Below are 24,364 nucleotides of genomic sequence, written 5' to 3'. Positions count from 1 at the left end.
TATTTTAGTCACAAATTATATATATCATATAATTTATATTCAATAAAATAAAAATAAAACATGAAAATCATTGACATTTTATTCTAATTCTGCTTGAGCCGAGATGTCTGTTGCTTGAGCCGAGATGTATTTTGCTTGAGCCGGGGTGTCTCAAAATTTGGGCTGACCCGTCTTGGCCGAGGAGTCCTGGGACCGAGGTGTCCTGGGGCCGAGGTGTCGTTGGGCCGATGTGTCTGACATTCACCCTTGCCCACGAAATTACATCCCGGCAAACGCATACGATATAGATCGAGCTCGATACGAACGAAATGTCCCAACGGACCATGAAAAATTTGGCTATACCCACGAAAATTGACCCCCACAAATAAAAACGATTCCACTGTACGCGCGAATTGAATATTGATCTTTAATCAGAAAGGACAGCTTCAGACACGTCACAGTACAGTCCACCAGTATATAATGGTAATGGCATTAAGTAAATTATGTTAACGAGTATAACATTCTAAATATACACTCCAAGGATTCTTCATTGAGGGATGTCGGGCAAAATCCTCGGTTAAGTGCTCCACAGTTCAACAGTTCACAGTTCCTTAAATACCATGTAGTTTGGGCTATTTTTAAGAAACACTTTTATGTGAGTCACTTTGACCAATTCATGATAAGTGGCCTCCTGTAAGGATCTGCACACATGGTTTAGATAGATATCGCGGGACAGGAAACGGACGACAGGAAATAAACTTTGAAAAAATGGAAAATAAATACTCCAGATATTAAATACCCTCAGCAAAATGGGTTATTTTTTTAAAAAGAATATCCATAGCAAGGTTCCGAGGTATGTGTGTTTTATGTATAAAATATTAGAATCATATAGAAAAAATTAGATGGTTTTTCGTTCTTGTAATTAGTGGTTTTTTTTTTTGCTTGCCTTTTTTTTAACCATCTGACTATAAACTTTATTAATCGTTTTTTATTTTTTTTTTATTCAACTTAACTTTACATTATGTACACTTGCCTTTTATCATCATTTTTCAAGTTTAGATACATGTAGGCATATCGACCTTCTGTGATTTACTCAATCCGGGGAATCTTTTTCCGTGACGTGCGCTTTTCGGCTTTTATTAACTACTGCAAATTGTCGGTAAGAAAACCGACAAAAATTCAGCGAAGAAGAAAAGTTTGTATGAGGTCAGAAAAAGTAGGCATGGAGGTTTGTGTAAGTCTCTCAGTCTTTGTCCATAATCCACGCGTGTAAATTTCTGGTGCTGTGTAATCTATTGATCTAAATGCCCGGATCGGCAAAGGAAAATGCATTCGACTGTTAGGTAGTCTTTCTCTTTCGTTGAATGTCAACACAGGGATTTGACACACAATTTAAATGATATAGATTACATTTTTTTTAAAACATAGATAGACATCTGATCTTTCATCATGTTTTAGGTACTGAGGTCAGTGACGTGGGTGTAAATGTGTTTACATCCGAATTAAAAATAGTTTGGAAAACCACCTCATCGTTGGTAATTTACATACTGTAAATTCCAAATTAAACGAGAGGAAATATCTCGAAAAGCACATTTTTAAATCTCGCTTTTATTTATCAGACAGATAAAAACTAAATGAAATTATGAGAAAAATTCAGCTGCCATGATTTTATGTAATTGCAATTTGATGCAAAAAAAAGTTTGAATTGCGGAATGAAGTACTCGCGGTAAATAAGGAATATACATAGCTTGCTGCTGTTGTTGTTACATGTCCATGGTACTTCATTGTGTACAGCCAACCAAATTTCCATATTGTGCTACACCAAAAAAAAAAAGGTTTTAGGAATATTTTGCTCTATTTCTCACCAGGTCTTTATTATCACATTTAATATTTTCATTGAGTTGAAATTGCAACATGGGCTGCACTATTGTACTCTTTTTCAAGTTATTTATTAAATTTATTTTAATAAGTTAAAATGACATAATAATTGTTTGACGTTTATTCAGTCTGAATTCAATTCTTTGATCTGCAACGTTAACAAACTAATGTAATGAATTGTTATGTAATGAATCATAATGTGAATAACTAGGTTTAGAAGAAGAAGTCATGGACAAGCTGTTACAACACCAAAGAAGGCAATAATCCCACTGCTGAAGCCATGGCAACAGAGATACCTCCTGACCTCTCCGAGGTGGTGACCTCGAGTTCATCTGGTCAGATTTCCAGTTTCTGTCCGCAGTCCTGGCGCATGATTCACCAGAACGTGGTCGAGAGTCGTAAACTAATCACGATGCTGGCCAGTCGTGTCCCCGGCTCCTTCCACTTCCGCACGCAAACCACGCCCAGCGGAAACAAAACCAGGCTCTATTTCCTGGGAATGACCTCCAAAGGTCGGGAAAACACGCTACTGTTTGCAGATCTCCCCCCGGTGGTCCCTGAAAACCCGAGCATCTTGTCTCAGTGGCCGCTGTTGGACTCATTTCCGGCCAGTATTCCATTGTCCCAACTATCGCGAGAGGAGCAGTTATTGAGAGAGAGGAAGAGAATGGGGACTTATGGTATCACGTCGTACGAACTCGTTGAGTCGGAGGGAAAATTTGTGTTTCCCGCCTCCAACTCTCTCTTCTCTTGTAGCGATCCCGATATTACGGTAAAAATATAATTAAATCTTATTCTACAGTCTTGTTTTGATTGAGTACCAAAAAAAATGGAACTATATTAAAAAGGTTGTTGATCGTTTTAGTGTACATTAAATTTTTTTATTTCATATGATAGACAGCTTATAAATAGTGAGTTTGCTATTACATTTTGAGATTTTACTGGTTATGTAGATGACAGAACCAGTTTTCCCGGTGAATATCTCCAGCAGTAGGGTAGAGGGAGCCCGCCTTGACCCCAAACTCTGCCCCCACAACTCTCAACTCTTGGCCTTCATCAACCAGGGCGATATCTGGGTCGCCAACATAGAGGATAATCAGGAGTGTCGGCTCACCTACACCAATACAGGTAACAGACAGCTACAGGTAACAAATACAGGTAACAGACTGACTAAGGTAACAAATACAGGTAACAGACAACTACAGGTAACAAATACAGGTAACAGACAGCTACAGGTAACAAATACAGGTAACAGACTGACTCAGGTAACAGACTGACTCAGGTAACAGACTGACTCAGGTAACAAATACAGGTAACAGACAGCTACAGGTAACAAATACAGGTAACAGACTGACTCAGGTAACAGACTTACTCAGGTAACAAATACAGGTAACAGACTGACTAAGGTAACAAATACAGGTAACATACTGACTAAGGTAACAAATACAGGTAACAGACTGACTCAGGTAACAAATATAGGTAACAGACTGACTAAGGTAACCAATACAGGTAACAGACTGACTCAGGTAACAAATACAGGTAACAGACAGCTACAGGTAACAAATACAGGTAACAGACTGACTCAGGTAACAGACTGACTCAGGTAACAAATACAGGTAACAGACTGACTCAGGTAACAAATACAAGTAACAGACTGACTAAGGTAACAAATACAGGTAACATACTGACTAAGGTAACCAATACAGGTAACAGACTGACTCAGGTAACAGACAGTTACAAGTAACAGGTTGATACAGGTAACATCTACAGGGACAGCCACAAGTAACAGGAGATCGAGCTCTCATATGGGATTTACTGACCATGTATAAACCATATTACCGGTAGGTCAATTACAAACAATGTAACGATTATACCTTACTGACTGCCTTTCTTGATGATAAAAAGTAAATAAAACAATGAAGATCAAGCTTTTATAATGATCTTGCAAGTTTCAATTTGGGTACGAGACCTGACGTCATAATGCTCTAAAATGACGTCATAATGCTCAAGGGGGGTAATATTTTCTACTTACTATGAATGGAATATACATGGTCTTCGCGTGATTGCTGTTAACCAATGATTTTCTTACAGGAGGTAAGATATAATTATATACTGTATGATTATTTGTCAACAACAGGAAGTGGTAGCTTGGAGGATGAACCGCTGTCTGCAGGATCGCCATCCTTTGTGGTGCAGGAGGAGTTTGACCGCTACACTGGCTACTGGTGGTGTCCTGTGACCACCGGGGGAGCCACCCACTGTATCCTGTACGAGGAGGTGGACGAAGGAATGGTGGAGATCCTCAATATCTTCTCTCCGTCAGTGGAGGGGAAAAATGTGGATCAGTACCGGTATCCACGAGCCGGTGAGTGGTAGTGGTAGTGTGGAGAGGGGAGGTGTCAGAGGTTGTTAGATGTTATAACAGGAAGTAAAGACACTTAAAGGGGAGGTGTCAGAGGTTGTTAGATGTTATAACAGGAAGTAAAGACACTTAAAGGGGAGGTGTCAAAGGTTGTTAGATGGGTAGAGAGGGGAGGTGTCAGAGGTTGTTAGATGTTATAACAGGAAGTAAATACACTTAAAGGGGAGGTGTCAAAGGTTGTTAGATGGGTAGAGAAGGGAGGTGTCAGAGGTTGTTCGATGTTATAACAGGAAGTCAAGACATGGAAAGGGGAGATGTCAAAGTTCTTACATGTTGTGAAGGTACTAAAAATGGAAGTTGTAATGAAGTTGGAGTTGGGAATGTCAAAAGTATTTTGCAGGTACAGGTAGTTAAATTTTAAAAGGAAAAATGAGCAAAGTTTTTAGCTGTAATAAAGAACTGTAGTATTCAAAGGGGTAGTGTCTATGACACAATAATTTAACAGAAATTCAAGAACAAAAAGTGGCCATATAAAAAAGATTAGTTAGTTTTTTGAAGAGAAAAATGTGTCCGAAGCTGTCGCCCACAACAAAATTAATTTATTTTATGTGATATCAGATGATAAAGTTATTATGTGAGTTTCATCGTGGGCAACAGCTGCGAACATATTTTTCTATTCAAAAAACCACTAAGAAACTAGTGTCTTCTGCTCATTTTTATAAAAATTACGGGAAAATATCCCTCAGTAAAGGGCTACAGATAAAAGACTTTAGAGCCCTTTGGTCCCCTAATTTGAGGGGCCAGCCCCTTTTTCTTGATATCAAATAAAAGGTCATTTAAATCTCAACACATATTTTTTTTTATATAGGTAACTATTTATAGATTCTTAATTTATGGGTATTCTTGTGTAAATAAACGTTACATTTCAATTTCCTGTGATATTTTTAAAAATCACTCGAAAACAGGGCCAAATATGACATAAACTGTACCTAGTTCTTTACCGTTCGATTTTACATCTAATTTCATTTCTAGGTACTCCCAATGCCAGAAGTGTTTTGAAGCTAGTCAAGTTTTCTGTGGACAGTGAAGGCAAGGTATGCTATATAAACATCTAAAATATCATGTATCGTGAAGGCAAGGTATGCTACATGTATAAACATCTAAAATATCATGTATCGTGAAGGCAAGGTATGCTACATGTATAAACATCTAAAATATCATGCTGGGTTGATACACTGTTCTGTGTATCAATATGTATCATGATGATATTTGTGTCACTATATAATACGTATCGCAGCAATATTTTCATTTTATTAAAAAAGTTTGTATTCTATGTAATTTATAAAAATTTAATACGACTTAAAGAAACAACTTTACCCTCTCGTTGACATTCTGAATGCATTGTTAGTTACAGGATTAAGGTTTCTGAAAATGAGTTCTTATTGAATAAATCTTACTTGTTAATAAAGTATAATTTTCTGTATCAATATTTAGACATTTGTATCGATATGCGCACATTAGATCAATATTATTAATATTATAATGTATTGTCCCAGCCATACTTAAATATGAATTTACTAAGATTTTCATTTCATTTCTAAGTGGAGATGTAACAAGCTATGGAATGCAACTGTTTCTTTATTACATCCTTACAAGAAAACAATTATCAGTGGTGAAATGTCTCTTTTGTCCAAATTCTTTTTTAAAAATGCATCCTTTTCTGCCATATTTATTCTTAACTTCCCTACTCCATGTACACTACATCATTTGATAAATGCACTTGATATACAATACAAAATGTTTAGTATACACCGGTGTAAACTGGTGTACAACCCAGTCAAGCTAAATGAAGCATGCCCAATGTTTTGCAGTGTACAGCTACACCCAACAACACATGCCCCTGACTCGGTGTAGAAAAGTGTACACCCAGTGTACACCTAAACGCTACACCTTTGCACTTGATTTACAAAAGTGTACACGGTGTACACCTTTTGGTAAAATCAAGCGCACCCCATGTTTTGACTTTCACTTTCAGTTTTGCTGTGTATACAGCAACGTTTTGACTTTCACTTTCAGTTTTGTGGTGTACAGCACTTTCAGCTGTTGGAACCCCTGCTGACATTCTTTCCGTGGATGGAGTACATGGTTAGAGCAGGATGGACTCCAAACGGAAAACAGTACGTCTGTATCTATCTGATCTCTCTCTCTCTCTCTCTCTCTCTCTCTCTCTCTTTAGCAGGATAGACTCCAAACGGAAAATAGTACGTCTATATTTATCTCTCTCTCTCTCTTTCTCTGTATGTTCTCTCTATCTGTCTCTGTCTCTTCTCTCTGTCTCTCTGTCTCTTTCGTTCATTTGTACATTCTTACCATGATATGTAAGTCTATACTCACAATAGATAATAGATATCAACCACACTAAGTCTTAAAGATATTCCTCAACTTACAGCAAAATCAGTTTTTATTGCCATTATAATGTTCACTACCCTCCTCAAACTAAACAAAGTTGTTTTTCAATAATAAAAAGTGAAAGAGAAGAACACAGAAAATCAATAAATACACAAGAGATAAAGTTAAAACAAATCAATTTATTTTACTGTATAGTACATTAATACTAGTTTATATAGTATTATTTTTGATTGACCAACCCTTGGAGGTTTAAAAACCACAGTCCCATTTTAAAAGCGGAGAAAAATCACTTCTCTGATATCATATTTTAAGTTTTTTCATTCATCAATTATTATTAAAAAAAATTAATAAACTTATCAGATGCCGTGAATTATGTTACATTTTGATTGTCCCTTGCACAGATCCCAATAAGCTTGTTTTAGATGCAACTTTTGTTTGTCTCTATATTATTATAGTTTGCTATTGTGTAAGACTTGAGTTTTATTTCAGTGTGTATGCGGAACTGCTGGACAGACAGCAGAAGAGGATGAGCCTCGTTCTGATACCGGTCGATTTCTTTGTTCCTGTCCGCCAGTTTTCTGATGACGATATGGAGGAGGATGTGTTCGGGAGAAACATTCCCCTGCTTACTGTACTGTATGAAGAAAGCTCCGAGATCTGGGTCAATGTAAGTATCAGGCAAATCAGAATAGGTGGGCCATGTCTTCCTGATATTGCTATAAATAATGCCATGTTTGACTTTTTTTAGACTCACGATATTTTACACTTTTTACCTCATCCCAACCCCTCGGAGATCAAATTCCTGTGGGCGTCAGAGAAATCGGGCTTCCGTCACTTATACTCTGTCGTGTCAAAGCTAGAAAACTGTGATAGAAAAATGTGTGCCATGGATCTTCTAGAGGAAAATCAAGGTAAAATCTAGAGGGGTTACTAATAACTGCCAAGGTAGAGTCTAAAGGGTTAATAACAGGTTTAGAGGGGCTACTAACAGATGTCAAGGTAGAGTCTAAAGGAGTTACAAACAGATGTCAATGAGTTACTATCATTTTAAGGTATCATAAGGGTTACACATTAAAATGTTACATTATAATAAACTACAATTTCTCTCTCTCTCTCTCTCTCTCTCTCTCACTCCCCCCTCTCTCTCTCTCTTTCTCTCTCTCTCTCTCTCTCTCTCTCTCTCTCTCTCTCTCTTGTGTCAAACCGATTTATATTAGTTGTAACTTAAGATAAAATTGAATATGCTACTGGCAGATAATCATAGCCTTTTTCATGCATGTATATCCTCATTGCCTTTTTAATTTTTTTTTTGATTCATAAATTTTAATAATAAAGATCAATGAACTATAATAATAATTTTTTTTTTCAGATGGACAATTCAAAGCTAATGTGATAAAAGAAGTAATGTTGACATCAGGAGACTGGGAAGTGAACCCAAAACAGGTACTGACACAAACAACTAATTAATTAATTAATTAACAACTAATTAATTAATTAATATATTGTGATAAATCACTACAAACAGCTCTCACAGATTTTGAAATTTTGAGAGTTGTGAACTTTTCTGAAATCATTTTTATTAGGGGGCTCAATGTAATTTCATTGCTAACAAGTTTGGGATAATTTCAATAAACATTAAACGAATGCTTGTTTATACATTTGTGGGGATGTAAATTCATGGGCAAGGGTTACGCATGAAAGCCACGAATATTAGTCCCCCACAAACATTGGTGATTCCACTGTATTATGTACTGTGACTGTGGAATCATTACTTTTCGTGGGGCCCAATTTTCGTGGATTCCTTAAATTTTACAACTTCGTGGGGACGTAATTTCGTGTATTCTCTCAAACATACAGAGGAAATATGACTTTATTATCCTAATTTATTAATTCGTGGAGGATGTTAATTCGTTGATGAGAGGTACCCACGAATTCCACGAAAATTGAGCCACCACAAATTCTAATGATTCCACAGTATATGAATTTTGTGCCTACAATTTCATATTCATATTTTGAAAATGTAATAAGGTTTATTGCCTAGTTGATGAAAAGATGGGTAAATGTGGGGACTAACAGGGGTAATGACCATGGGTAAAATGGGGTAAAGATGTGATGGAAAGATGGGTAAATGTGGGGACTAAGAGGGTTAAAGAAGATGAATAAAACTCGGAGAAGACGTAAGGGAAAGATAAACTTTTGTGGGCTAGCCATATGTTTTTGTATAAGTCAGTAGATTAGACAAAAAATGTTTTAGGCAAAAGAGTGTATATACAATGAATTTTGAAGGTAAAAACTGATTTCAAATTTGATTTTAACATGAAGACAAAAGTAAAAAGATGCATTAAAGCGTGCAATGTTGAGAAAGACGTGTTTTGTTGATTGTAGATATGGGTCGATGAGAAGAGAGACATTGTCTACTTTGTTGCCCTGAAGGACAGCGTCCTAGAAACTCACCTGTAAGTCCTGTAGATTCCTATTTAAACGCAAGGAGGTAATTTCCGCATAAAATTGCGAGAAGCGCATCTCACAGGTTTTCAAAATTGATTTTGGACACTCAGATGAAACTAAATGAAAATGTGATAAATGTTTGGTGTTCGCTATTTTATTCTTGCGATTTGATGCAACACGGGCGAATTGTGGAATTAAGTACTCACTTAAAATAAGGAATTGGTCAACTGTCTCATTATGTTGTAAATCATTCGACCAAACAAGTGTCCTTAGTTCATTCTTTAGCATTATTATGTATTTCATATATTTTTTAAAAGTTCCCTGCCACCCCTCAAATTTTGCTTTCAGAATATATTTCAAATTGTTTATCATTATACTAGAAAGCTATACATTTTGAAATATAACCAGCCTGTGCTTTATTGAAGAATGTTTCCAAAAGGTGACTTTTAATGAAATATTAAAGCATGAAAACAGTCACAAATAATGCTAAGTTCTAACTTTTAAAAGCCAATTCATGTACAGCTTTGAATGATCAATTTTCAGTAGAGTTATTGCCCATGGACTGGATATTTTTCAAATGTCAACAATGAAGCTGAGTTTTCTTGGCTTTTTGTTACAGTTGTGAAGTTCAGTATATAATTCATTGGTTGACACTCAAGTTATTTTCTAACTTAATCAGAATTTGATTTGATTTTATAAATTATCACTTTTCCCGACATTTTAGGCATTCTTGAAGACACAAGTTGGTAGTTTTTATGTTGTAACAGTAAGTTAATTTTACAAAGTCAGGTAAAAGTCAAATCCGAGTTGTTGCCCTTTGACCTTTGGAATTTTTTCTGATATTCAATTTCTCTACATCTTTGTACGTGCATAATTTGTAAATAACAAAAAAACATTCTATGCCTGGTTTCAGTTGTAGCTTGGTCTATGCTCTTTATTGATAATTGACACAAATAGAACGCAATTGTTCTAAGGATGATTGGTTTAAACACCCATTGGAATCATTTCTCAAATCAGCAGAAAATTTACTTGTTTTTATATGAAAGATAGCATGATGCATCAGAAGTATAAAAGTCAGATATGGTTACCTTGACGTTTCAACCACTGAGCTATGATGTTATGCAACCAAATCGAATGATACAAACAATTTAACCAAACATTTAAATCTCCATTTTGTGATGGAAAGTCTTACAAAGTATATTTGTTGATGTAGTGAGGTACAATAAGTGATGGTGTTCTGTTTTCAGATATGCTGTGACCTACTCAAAGCCGAGCGAGCCCGTGAGACTGACCACCCCAGGGTACTCACACGCAGTGTCACTGAGTTCAGTAAGTACAGCAAAGAACTAGGTACCTTTAACCCATGTTCTGCCCTTAGTAAATACTCTAAACAACCAGTGATGACCCAAGTTTGTTATCTAAATCTCCAAGTTTGTCTCTAAAGGAGCACATGGCTCAGTGGTCATGGACGTTAGGCCAGTAACTGAAAAGTTGCTGGTTCAAACCCTGATGTGGTCACTTGATGTTGTGTTCTTAGACAAGGCACTTTATCTCATTGTCTCAGCTGAAATTGGGTACTGGCTTACGCTGGGGGTTAACCTGCGATGGAATGGTGTCCCATCCAGGGGAGTTAATGACATTCATCCGCTTAGCACCACGGAAACTGGGGTTAAGCAACAGCCTTCTTCGCCTTCATGGCACAGAGAAGGATTTTACGAACAAACATTAATAATTAGTTATGACCCAAGTTTGTTATTATGAAACTGTCTATCAGTCAGTGAATACATCAAAAAACTAGTTACCATAAACCCAGATTCTGCCCTGAGTTCAGCAAGCACAACAAAGAACCAGGCACCACTAACCTAGACAATATCCTTACTATCCAGGCCTCAGGATCATGAAGCAATTTTTGACAAAAGTCCAAATTTCAATCATTCAGTAAATCATAAAATATTTTAAAACTATGCTTCAAATTTATGACTGTTAACATATCATAAAGAAACATTTCAAAAGCATTTCATTCTTTCAATGTTTTTCAAAACACAAAACAGTAGGACAGTGTACAATTTTTTACTAAGGTCTGAGATTGCTTTATGATCCTAGTGCCAGTTACAGTAAACTCAGACTCCACCCAGAGTTCCATCAGCATAAAACAGAACTATGGATAGGCACCAAGAATTCAAAATTCCTGGAGAAAGCTATAAAATTAGTACTTAGTAGACATGGTGACTTTATGACAGGAAGAAAATGCTCTCAGTTAATAGGAAAATAAGTGATACCAGGAAATTTTAGTTTTTTATGCTTTGTGTGTTGTCAGCATCTGTTGGAAAGTTTTCCAGATTTGTCTATTTTTAATGAAACGTGTACATACATGTATTCATGTGTATAAATGCCTCAAACTTCTATTATTGGCGTTAAGCTTGTTAAATTTAGAAAATCATTGCATGCGAAACTATAATGTACTTCAGGGAAATCCGTACTTAGCGAAGCTCATAGGGCGAGTCTCAAAGTCTCAGAAACAAGAGCGGCAGAAATTGCAATAATTTCCTTGATCAAATAAAAAAAACACCCCCCCCCCCCATTTTTAAAAATCACATTGAGGAATAGAGATTTGGAATAGATACATGATAGATGTTTTACTAGTATAATTGAAGCTGTAAAGAGAGATGTTATATCATAAATTTGAACACTTTAGACATGGAATTGTTGAGATAAAATTTCTTTTTTGTATTTTACGGTACCAGCATTCTCTTTTGTCCTCAAAACTTAAGTTTTTTATGACCTTACAAGGAGGACAATATCAGAGAGCATTCATTGAGATGAAATTAACACAAATGATACCCAAAATAACATCACTGATTTTAGACCATTGTTGAAAAAAGACTATTTAAAAAAATTAAGTTAAAGGTATATTCATGTGTATAAATGCCTCAAACTTCTATTATTGGCGTTAAGCTTGTTAAATTTAGAAAATCATTAAAAATCACATTGAGGAATAGAGATTTGGAATAGATACATGTTAGATATTTTACTAGTATAATTGAAGCTGTAAAGAGAGATGTTATATCATAAATTTGAACACTTTAGACATGGAATTGTTGAGATAAAATTTCTTTTTTGTATTTTACGGTACCAGCATTCTCTTTTGTCCTCAAAACTTAAGTTTTTTATGACCTTACAAGAAGGACAATATCAGAGAGCATTCACTGAGATGAAATTAACACAAATAATATCCGAAATAACATCACTGATTTTGGACCATTGTTGAAAAAAGACTATTTAAAAAAATTAAGTTAAAGGTATATTCATGTTTTTAGAAAAAAAACTTTGGTTTGTGTGTCTGAGGATTGCTTTGTCATCATCAGACCCCCCCCACTGTTCTATAAGTGGCTGGGTGTTAGTTATAGCTGTATAACGTCAGCCAGATTATGTTACTATGTACTGTCTCCTTTCTTTTATCATTGTATAGTTCCTCTGTTTTACTTTTAACGTTCTTACCTATGTCTCCTGATTTTGTGTTCTCTACTCTAGGAATGTTTAGTTTGTCTTTTGGGGGGGGGGGGGGGGGGGCATTAGGACTTTTTATCCGATTTAAATTTTGTCCTTTTTGACCTAATTCTTTTTTGTTTGTGACCTGAATATATTTTTGTCGTACATTGTTTTATGTTTCTTCTCTAGGACTGTTCGTCTTTTGTCAGCGTCTACAGCTCGGCCAGAGAAACCACTTCCTGTGTTGTTTACAAGATTCTCCATGACAACGACAGACCAATGAGCACCAAGTCCTGGGGAATTATAATGCCGCCCATTGGTTAGTTTACATAATGGAGTTATGGGTTTCTTGGTGATAATTCAATATGTTGTATCAAAATAACTCCCCCCCCCCAAAAAAAAATGAGGTGGTTTGGAGGATTTTTTTTTTATTTCCTGACATTTTATTTTGGCTGTTTGTAAGGAATCCTGCATTTTTTAAGATAACTCTGAGAAGACAATTTTCATCAAATTCTTTAAATTAAAAATCCCCCAAAACTGCTTATACATTTGTTTTAGGTCATCAATGTCGTAATCATTGAAATATAATTTTTTATGCATATATACTTCCATATATAGAAAAGAAATAATGAAATTCATCAATATTTCTCCCCAGTGGCATAGAGCAAATAAAAGTTTATTTGAAAAAGAGTCACAGAGTGAATAAGATAATCATATCAAAGAACCAAATCTTAATTTAAATGAAGACAGTTTACATCACCCCCCCCCCCCTTTCCAAAAATGACAAAAATGCCTTATAAAAAAGCCCACTACTGTTCCTAAAAACTAAAAGACATATAAAAACACAAGAGCTTGTATTTTGTCTCTAAATAAATATGCACCTCTTTAAAAAGCAACAAAATGGTACCCCCCTTTTTAGGTCATGGATGCTGTTATTTAGGCATGCTTTCATCTCATTGACAAGTTAATTAATGTCATTCAGAAGAAATAGAATAGTACTTCTCTATCTTTTTTAACAACTTAAAAGCAACAAGTTGTAATTTTGATTACCATCTATGCCTGCATTTGATAATTTTCGAAATCTTAAAAAAAAATTGAGTTCAACAAGATGAATTGATTAATTTCATAATGGGTTATTTGTTACACGTCAGGGATATTTTAAAAATATTCAGTTTTAAAAAATCTTCCCTTTTCTAGAACCTTTTTTTGAGTAAAGGCATTCAACATTTTTACAATTTTTATGCTTACCGGTATAAGATTTTATGAAATTTGTTTCAAAATAATTAAATTAAGTATCCCTGAAAAGGAAGTTAATTAAAAAAATATATATGTAAGGATGAACATCTTGAGCATTATGTAATTATAATAGACTTTTTCAGGAAGAAATTTTCAAATCCACACTAAATTGCTTTTAAACCCATTTTCTATTAACAATATTATGATAAGTGGTCTCTTGAGTTACATATCATACTAGTAAATATTATACATTAACAATATTATGATAAGTGATCTCTTGAGTTACATATCATACTAGTAAATATTATACATTAACAGTATAATAATAAGTGATCTCTATAGTTATAACATGAAGCTACCTCTGGATCGGTTTTCACACGAGACAATGTTGCAGCTATCTCAACTGTTAATGATGAAAAACTAATTTGCCTATTGAAAAAAGAAAGCATTGAATTATCGAATGAAAATCCTCAAAACAAATTGTCTACATTATGATTTTCCATGTATTTTGCTAACACAATGTTTGAAACCAAATATCAAAGATTTTCACTTGTATGTAGTGTATGTCAGATATAAATTGACAGAAAAACTAATATATTGACCATTTTATAAGAGAGAAAAACTGATTTTAGTGATTTTTTCACAAAAAAGCTTATAAAAATGTTATTTCATAGGCAAATCATATTTTAAAAACAAATTCTGAATTGCGCAACATGTGATATTTTCCTACGCCAATATTACGCCAAAAATATAGTCCTTGTTCGATTCTAAACATTGATTACATTTTTCTATGCCAAGTTGTATGATAGTAAAAAATAAAGAAAAATATACTATTTTAATTTCCTTTCATCTTGATTTAATGAACAATTAATCAAATTTACGTTTGACAAGTCGAAAACCAGAAAAGACTCCTTCCTTAAGAACCAATCTTTGTTTTACAGCATGCCCAAGCCTACAAATTGATTGGACAAAAGAATTTATCTTAAGTTTGTTTTTAAAGCGTGCTAATCTCTTTGACAGAACTAAAGAACTAATCTATGTTTGTGATTTTATGATTGAACTTAAAAACCAGTCTTTGTTTTACAGCATACCAGTCTATTTGATAGAACTTAAGAACTGATCTTTGTTTATGACCAGTCTTTGTTTTACAGCGTGCCCAGACTACAATGCCCCTGAACTGTTCCAGTACCAGAGTCAGTCAGGGTTCACTCACCACGGCTTGTTCTTTCACCCTCACGGGGAGGAGGCAGGCAAGAAATACCCCACCGTGGTGATGGTGTACGGGGGACCCCAGGTACAACAAGTCACCAACTGCTTTAAGGGAATCAGGTCAGTAGGTCAACAGCTGCTTCAATGATATTGGGTCAGTAGGTCACCAACTGTTTCAATGAAATCAGGTCCATGCAATTAATAATGGATCAAATTAGTGTTTTAAGGCTAAGTGAAGAGGTCACCAACTGTGTGAAGGAAACAAGGTCAGCAGAGGTCAGATTAACTAAGTGTTTCTGGGTGAATGTAGCAGATTGCTTAGAAATAAGGTCTTTAGGGGTCAAATTCAGAGTTTCAAGGTGAATAAACAGGATTACAACTGCTTCAAAGAAATCAGGTCAGCATAGGTCAAATTTAGTAGGTCATGTAGTGTTTCAGTGTTAACAAGTCAACAAGAATTACATATGTATGGTAGTTAATCATTCAGCAGGCCTGGGATGAACATTTTCAGATTTTGTTGTATGGTGATAATGGATGATATTATAAAGAAATGTCTAACATTTTCCCTTTCAGGTTTTTGCGTCATCATGCCCTGGCATCCAATGGGTATGCTGTCGTAGTGATTGACGGCCGGGGATCATGTGGGCGGGGCCTAAAGTTTGAATCCCACATCAAAAACAGACTGGTAAGTTCATTAATGACACTATTAAAGAGATTTAGAATTGATGGCATGTAGATGTAGTTTAAGACAAAAAATTACCACTGACTTAATAAAGTTAACATGAAACTATTATTGTACACATAAAGAGCGTGTTTGATAAATTTGATCTGAATTATAAGAAATAAAGTTGAGTTGGCATAAGGAGCTTATATGATGTAGGGTACTGTGGAGATTGAGGACCAGGATCTCTCCTCGGCCAGTCCCTGTAAAATATATAGAAGTATATTAAGTGGAGATTGTTTAATTACTAAAGGGTACTGTGCAGATTGAGGACCAGATTGAGGGGCTGCAGTACCCGTCCTCGGCAGGTCACTTTAAAATAAATAGAAGTATACTAAGTAGAGCTTGTTTACTATAGGGTACTGTGGAGATTGAGGACCAGGTTGAGGGGCTGCAGTACCTGTCCTCGGCCGGTTATTGTGTGGACATGACCAGAGTAGGCATCCATGGCTGGTCCTACGGAGGCTACCTCTCCTTACTGGGCATCGCTCAACGACCCGACGTGTTCAAGGTAATGTTAAAATCATTGTGTTCATTTTAAGATGAACAACATTTAGATGTGATATGTGCATGGTTAGATGAACAACATTTAGATAGGATATGTTCATAGTAAGATGAACAACATTTAGATATGATATGTTCATAGTAAGATGAACAACATTTAGATATGATAGGTTCATAGTAAGATGAACAACATTTAGACCAGATGTGTTCATAGTAAGATGAACAACATTTAGACCAGATGTGTTTAAGGTAAGATGAACAACATTTAGATATGCTGTATTCATAGTAAGATGAACAACATTTAGACCAGATGTGTTCATAGTAAGATGAACAACATTTAGACCAGATGTGTTTAAGGTAAGATGAACAACATTTAGATATGCTGTATTCATAGTAAGATGAACAACATTTAGACCAGATGTGTTGAAGGTATGATGAACAAAATTCAGATGTGATGCGTTCATGGGAAGATAAATAACATTCAGACATGGTCAGTCTGTGTTGTCACAGTGCTTCGATAAGATCAAGGGAAAACACAACACCATGATGCATTATAAATTCTTTGAAAAAACCATAGCAAGATATATTTTGATTTATTTGAACTTTTCCCAATGAAGGATTATACAATGTCCCTAATTTTTCTAGGTAAGGCAATCTCTGTGAGCTCTCTTGTATTCAGTACATACAAAGTTATATTTAAAAGAGAGAATTTTAGCCAATGCAATTCGCTCAGTCTTAAATTTGCTCTTAGACAAGAAGGGCAAAAATTAAACGGGGATGAATATTTCCTTGTTTACAGTATATATTTATTTTTGCAAAATTATTAATATGTTTTTCTCTAATTCAGTTATAAGTAGCTTACAGTGATGTCTAAAAGTTCTCCAGGATGTATAGTTAACTTGGTTGGTTACTTGATCAAATCCTGTGAAGCCTGAAGGTCTATAAGGCCCAGTTATACTTGTTTACATGCAAATTCTCTAGCTATTGAATTTTCTCCTTCATAAAATTGATATGAATAACAGTTTTGGTTTACATTCTCCCAACTGACAACACTTTCTGAATCTTACAGGTAGGGATAGCTGGTGCCCCTGTCGTTAACTGGTTGCTGTACGACACTGGATATACGGAGCGCTACCTTAACCTGCCGTCTGAAAACGAGGCTGGCTACAGGAATGGGTCTGTGCTGAGTCACGTCGACCAATTCCCCGACGAGTAAGTAAAAGATGTTTAACACAATGTATTATAGGGAAAATACATCTCGATGAAAATTCAATTTCGTTAATTGCCTTAACAATAAAATCATTAAAAATTGATAATTAACACATATTAATGATACTACCTTGTTCTTCAATCAAATTAAAGTGGCTGTAAAAATCTAATGAATATCTTTAAAATGTCCTCTGTTTGGTGATAGAACAGAGCTGTATAATGGCGTAGCCTCTTTAACAGAGCTGTGTTTGTTTTACAGAGAGAACAGAATCCTGATAATTCACGGACTGATTGACGAAAACGTCCACTTCCACCATACCAGTGCTCTGATAACAGCTCTAGTGAAAGCCTGTAAACCATACAGATTACAGGTAAATAATGTAAACCTTATTACAAGTAAATAGTGTAAATCATACAGATAACAGGTAAATAATGTAAACCTTATCAAAGGTAAATAGTGTAAATCATTCAGATTACAGGTAAATAATGTGAACCTTATCAAAGGTAAATAGTGTAAATCATTCAGATTACAGGTAAATAATGTAAACCTTATTGCAAGTATATAGTGTAAATTATACAGATAACAGGTAAATAATGTAAACCTTATTACAAGTAAATAGTGTAAATCATACAGATTACAGGTATATAATGTAAACCTTATTACATGTAAAAAGTGTAAATCATACAGATAACAGGTAAATAATGTGAACCTTATCAAAGGTAAATAGTGCAAACCATCATGTAAATAGTGCAAACCATACAGATTACAGGTAAATAATGTAATCCTTATCAAAGGTAAATAGTGCAAACCATACAGGTAAATAGTTTAAACCATACAGATTACAGGTAAATAATGTGAACCTTATCAAAGGAAAATAGTTTAAACCATACAGATTACAGGTAAATAGTGTGAACCTTATTACATGTAAAAAGTGTAAATCATACAGATAACAGGTAAATAATGTGAACCTTGTCAAAGGTAAATAGTGCAAGCCATACAGGTAAATAGTTTAAACCATACAGATTGCAGGTAAATAATGTAATCCTTATCAAAGGTAAATAGTTCAAATCCATACAGGTAAATAGTTTAAACCATACAGATTACAGGTAAATAATGTGAACCTTATTACATGTAAAAAGTGTAAATCATACAGATAACAGGTAAATAATGTGAACCTTGTCAAAGGTAAATAGTGCAAACCATACAGGTAAATAGTTTAAACCATACATATTGCAGGTAAATAATGTGAACCTTGTCATAGGTAAATAGTGCAAACCATACAGGTAAATAGTTTAAACCATACAGATTACTGGTAAAACACTGTAAACCTATTACAGGTAAATAGTGTAAACTACACAGGTAAACATAAATAGTGTAAACAACACAGGTAAATAGTGTAAACCCAATTACAGGTAAATGGCGAAAACCTTATTGCAGTTAAATAGTGTAAACCACACAGGTAAATAGTCTAAACTATACAGGTAAATTATGTAAATCATACAGATTACAGGTAAGATAGTGTTATCCATACAGATTACAGGTAAAATAGTGTAAACCCTACTTATTTCAGGTAAATTGTGTAAGCCATACAGATTATTGTTTAATTAGTGTAAAGCGTACAGATTACAGTTCAAATAATGTAAAATATACAAATCATTGGTAAAACACTGTAGACAATACACATACATAGCGGAGGCCATACAGACTACAGGTAAAAAGGTGTATGCCAACAGATTACTGATAGAGTAGGGTACGCTTGTTACAGATTACAGGTATCTAGTGTAGATCAAACAAATAATAGGTAAAATAGTCTTACATACCAAATAAAATTATAACATTGTAAGTAATTCAAGTAATAGGTAAAATATTTTTGACTATACAAATTACAGGTGATATTTTTAACGTGTAAAATTTTCACCTTGCATACTTATAAGGTAGTTTTATTTTACCCTCCTACATGCACCTATGCTAACCTGGCATTGGGTAATCGTAATCGAGTAATCGTAATCGATTGTAATGTTTTCGAGTAATCGACAGTAACCTGTAATCGAAGAGATTTTCGATTACTTGTAACTGTAATTTAATTGATTACAGCCAAAAAGTTCAGTGTAATTATAATTACTTTTTCGATTACTTTTGATTACTCTTTGCATAAACATATTGTGATGCACATGTTGTAGGAAAAAAACTCTTCAAGTGTTGTTTATAATACATCTTATAAAATATTTATAAGATAAAATTGTTTATATTCATTTTTTTATGATTTTCCATTTTCACTTAAAATATACCTATTGGTTCAAATTGAGTATATAATCAAATAATCAGTTCACTCTGTGTTTTACACTTCCTTGCAGAATTTTTTTGATTATTTAACCTAGTGTGGTTTAAAAAAATAACTAAGCTACTGACCATTATTTAAAGAGAGAGAGAGAGAGAGAGAGAGAGAGAGAGAGAGAGAGAGAGAGAGAGGGGTGTTATATTTAGTGTCTTTTTGGCCAGAGAAAGAAACAAAAGGGTGTGTAAGTGTCAGTAAGTGTGTTTGTTCTTGCCAGGTAAGGAATGCACAAAGCAGTTAATGAGATGTGAGCACCCTAATCATGTTTAGATAACAATTGAAATAGCCCCAACAAGGATCTATTAAATCAGAAGTTCCCTCAAAGTTCTTTGTATATATTGCCGATGATATTTTTAAAATTATAAAATTTTAATTTAATTCCTGTTGTCGAAATTTATCAATCACAACAGAATGATTATGATGTTAATGGTGCAAGGTCAAGATTTCATACAAAGTCGTTAACTTCCAAGAAAAAAACTTTGTTTTCATAATCTAAATGACAGAGCTCTCCTTATAATTGCTTATGATTTGAATAAGCATTAGATATTATAAAATGTTATCTTATTAAGATTGAAATATGAAGTCTCAAATTTTCAATCATTCATATAATGAAAATACATCTTTAATAAAATCAAATTAACTTGAAGAGTTTATATGATATGTTCTGAAGAGGTACCATTTAAGTAATCGATTATTAATCGATTACATGTTGTAAAGTAATCGATTACAATCAATTACTGGACAAAAATGAGTGTAATCGATTAATAATCGATTACACAAAATTCCCCTATGTAATCGATTATTAATCGATTACATTTTTAAGTAATCGTGCCCATGCCTGATGCTAACCTGATCAATGGTAAACAGTCATATCTGTAACTTTTGAGATCTACCTAAATAACTTTGAATATCCAATTGATAGAGTTTATCATAGTCATTGTAAACCTAACGGATTGCTTGTAATATTGAAGTTTGTTTCGGTATAACATTTGTTGATATATTCTGATGGTTATGATAATCAAGTATGTCTGTGAATGAAGGTGTACCCCTCTTCACTGTTATATGTCTGTCGTTGTAGATTTACCCCAATGAGCGGCACGGGATCCGGAACCACGAGGCCAGTGAACATTACAAGACTATGATCCTCAGCTTTCTCCAGAACCATTTATGACCACCCCCTGAAAACGGAGGTTCTTTTATTCCTACCATAAGCATTTGTTATGGAGGTTGCCTGTATCTCTGCATAACCACTTATGACCTGTGCTGTGAAAAGGACCCAACCCATTGTAATGGAGGTTCTTTTATATCTACAGAACCATTCATCATTATGATCAGCCCCCTAAAGCTGAGGTTCTCCACTTTTCTTTTTATACATTTTATCTTCGTTTATCATGAGCCATCCATAGTAAGGGTATTTTTGCTGTGAACCAAAGTCACACGTTAGAGGTTTTTCCTCTTACCTACTTCAAGAAAAGACTTTAACGAATATGAAATAATTTTCCATAACATGATCGTGAGCAAGATTTCAATTCTTTGGAAGAATAATTCTCGGATAAGATACCCGGTATGAAGTAATAGGATCTGAAAATTGTGCGTGTGTTATGACAAAAGATTTGGGTTATATAAACCACATAGCAATCTGTGATTTTTTATCAGCTAGTTTTACCGAAAAAAAGAAAAACTGTCATCAATAATTTTGTATTTACCATGATTTATTGAAAATGAAACTTATGCTGAAAATTTTTTAGCAATTTATCGTTGATGTATAATCAATTCATTGTAATTTACAGAAACCGTAGTATCAATTTGTTAAAAAATTGCGAGGTTTCGTATTTGTGTGTTAGCTGGCGTGATTTTCTGAAAGCTTGAGTTACCGGAAGTGAACTGTGAGCAAGTCGGGATATCGAACCCGACATCAGTATACCAGTGCGACTGTTTTCGATGATGATTTGATCTTCCAACTCCTTAACATATTCAGGGAGATCTGTGGGTTTTCAACACCTGCTAATTGTTAATATGATAAATATTCAAGAAATATTTTTATTTGCTTTATACAGGCGTTTTGCTTCTATTTTCTATGATATTATAAACTTTATCAATTATAGAACCCATAACATTTCTTTAACATACAGTATCTTTATTTGATAAACTTATTGCTGTCTAAAAAAGATGTTACACGTTCAATTTACATGTCTCTCTCCGCTTTATGACGAACTAGTTTGTACCATTTAATTACCATACAGTATCTTATATGATAAAATTATTGCTGTATAAAAATGTCACACATTCAAATTAAATGTCTCTATCTCTCTTTTCATTTTATTACGAATTTGTAGAGCCGATGATAACGTTTAAATGAAGTTTATTTATTAAACATTATTGGCTTGCTTAACTTCGTTTAATATAAAGACAATTTTATGTTAGAATACATTGTGTTCTCTCTCCACTGCTTTGTTGTTTTACTGTTTATATCGTTCTCAAGCACATTGATTTTACTTCCTGAGTGTGTGAGATTTTAACTACGAACGGTGGAAAATCAAGAGTGTGTTTAGAAAACCAAGGAAATCTTGTTGACATTCCACTTTCCTGTGAATCAGACACTCCCATCATCTCTCCACTAGTTGACCACTTGTCTATGTATAGTACCGACCGGAAACTTAGCTGTTGTCACTAAAAGTACTCGTCTGTTCATCTTTGGCTGTATGGCGTTATGAACACTTTGCATAAACGTTGTATTTAGCTGGCTTGAATGAGAACTGAATGTAGAAATTTTAACGTACTTAAGAGGGCTCTATGACCTTGGCTATGTGTAGGTTATATTTACCTCATTTAGACAAAGATCTCTGTATAAAAGTATAGGAAAATGCTCAAACTTTACAGCTGAAGTAATTGGATTTTTTCTTTACTAAATAATAGTTTATGACCAAAAATATTATGTTTAAAGTTTTATAAGATCTGATGGTTAGTTTGCTTGAATCGCTTTATTACTTAAGGGTTTTTTTCTGTTCAAATCAAAAACAATCCAAAATCAACATCCTGTTGATTTTTAATCACTTGCCTGTGTTTAGATGAAAAATGACAATAACAAACTGTTCACCATCTCAAAAAATCCATTAAACATAATATAATATAAATTCAGAGCAGAGCAACACGTTCCTTTAAAATGATAGATGTGGAATCAAGTGCCTAGGAGGCGTGAGCATCCTCTGCTGACCGGTCACACCCGCCGTGTGCTCTTTATCGTATATTTGGGGAAAATGTAAAAGTCCGTTGTCCTTTCAAATATTAAGGGATTTACCATGAAAAATGCAAAGTGTGAAAAGCTTTCAAACGTAAGACAATATTGAAAAGTAACAATATCACAATGATCTAAGTCAAACATACCAGTTTCTTGTGTAAATGTATGAACAAGAAAAAAATTAATGATTATTTGTATCATAATTATGTAGATAACATAAATCTTTTAAATTTCAATAAAACTATATCCCCGACATGTTTCATATGGACGACTTGAGTCATCTTATTTAAAAATTTCCAATTGGTTGGATTATCAGAGCTTTAACCCTTAGATCAAAATAGAAATAGATTTCCAAATATATCTGAGAACTTCAGTGCATCTTCGTGACAGTTTTTCTTTTTGAAAATTTCTACTAAAAATAAAAGAACATTTTTAAATGTGATTCGTCTTTATCATTTTACTTCCCTCTTTATTATTTTGCTTCCCTCTTTTTAACATGTTCTGAGAGATTTGCTAGCATAGTTTTTTTTTAAAATCAGATGATGATCATGCGTGATTCTAATAAACTTAATTACTAGTACTAAAAAATCTATATCATACAACAGTAAAAATAATTTTGCGAAATGTAATATCTAAAAAAAACCCAACTTTGTAGCTCTCTTTTTTTGGGAGATTCAAAAAGTTTTAATATGGTTACCACTATCAAACCCTCTTAATTTAAGGCCACTATCCACTCCACTCATACAACAAGTTATCTCCTTGGAAGAATATGTGATAAATACAAGATTTAATAACAGGATCAGCTGTGAGTTACCTTAAACAAAAAAAATATGAAATTGAAAATTATTTATAATCACTGAAAACCGGATTACGGATTAGCCTTGCGTTAATCTAAACAAAAATGTGAAAAGGAAATTTAGTTTAAGTAAGAACAGGTTTTAACCGTAAAACTAATATGGTGTGAGTCCTTTTCTGATTTCTGTTTGATTTTATCTTACATAGCCGATTGAATCGGGGTTGAGGTTTTTTTTTTGCTGGTCTAGGTTTTTGATAAGCATAGCCAACACCCCCACCCACCCACACACACACTTTCAATTTGCTTCCGACGCCACTGTTTCATACAAAGAAAACAACTTTGAATTGAATTCGATAGCGATATAAATTAAATTATTCCTACTGGGTAGAAATTTGTATAAACTAAGTAAATAAATAACTACAATCTACGGGAGATAAATAAAACGGCATTTGAATACAGTCATTACTTTTAGCTTTAAGAGGGCTCCATATCCCGGCCATTAGTAGACTGTATGTATCTCTTTTTTTTTTTAAACTCAATGATATATGAA

The 24,364-nt window shown here is 34.2% G+C and overlaps 1 protein-coding gene across 4 annotated transcripts; it reads left to right on the top strand.

Moving 5' to 3' along the window:
* Positions 1-1,085: 1,085 nt before the first annotated feature.
* Positions 1,086-22,090, top strand: LOC105337044 (dipeptidyl peptidase 9). Of its 4 annotated transcripts, none has more exons than XM_066075297.1 (18): positions 1,086-1,213; positions 2,069-2,629; positions 2,811-2,985; positions 3,995-4,222; positions 5,252-5,313; positions 6,296-6,396; positions 7,118-7,295; positions 7,377-7,539; positions 7,998-8,071; positions 9,014-9,084; positions 10,324-10,405; positions 12,755-12,884; positions 14,953-15,130; positions 15,584-15,695; positions 16,090-16,242; positions 17,305-17,447; positions 17,704-17,815; positions 20,859-22,090. In XM_066075297.1, the coding sequence occupies exons 2-18, from the start codon at positions 2,138-2,140 to the stop codon at positions 20,949-20,951; spliced, it is 2,547 nt and encodes an 848-aa protein (XP_065931369.1). In that variant the 5' UTR covers positions 1,086-1,213; positions 2,069-2,137; the 3' UTR covers positions 20,952-22,090. The 4 variants fall into 4 exon arrangements, with proteins under 4 accessions (XP_065931369.1, XP_065931379.1, XP_065931372.1 ...); XM_066075300.1 differs by having other exon boundaries at positions 1,112-1,207; XM_066075302.1 differs by having other exon boundaries at positions 1,205-1,322.
* Positions 22,091-24,364: the final 2,274 nt, after the last annotated feature.

The sequence above is a fragment of the Magallana gigas genome, chromosome 1 (assembly GCF_963853765.1).
Source record: "Magallana gigas chromosome 1, xbMagGiga1.1, whole genome shotgun sequence".
Classification (NCBI taxonomy): Eukaryota; Metazoa; Mollusca; class Bivalvia; order Ostreida; family Ostreidae; genus Magallana; species Magallana gigas.
Note: the sequence above shows the minus strand (reverse complement) of the source record. Positions and strands in the feature narration are given on the sequence as shown.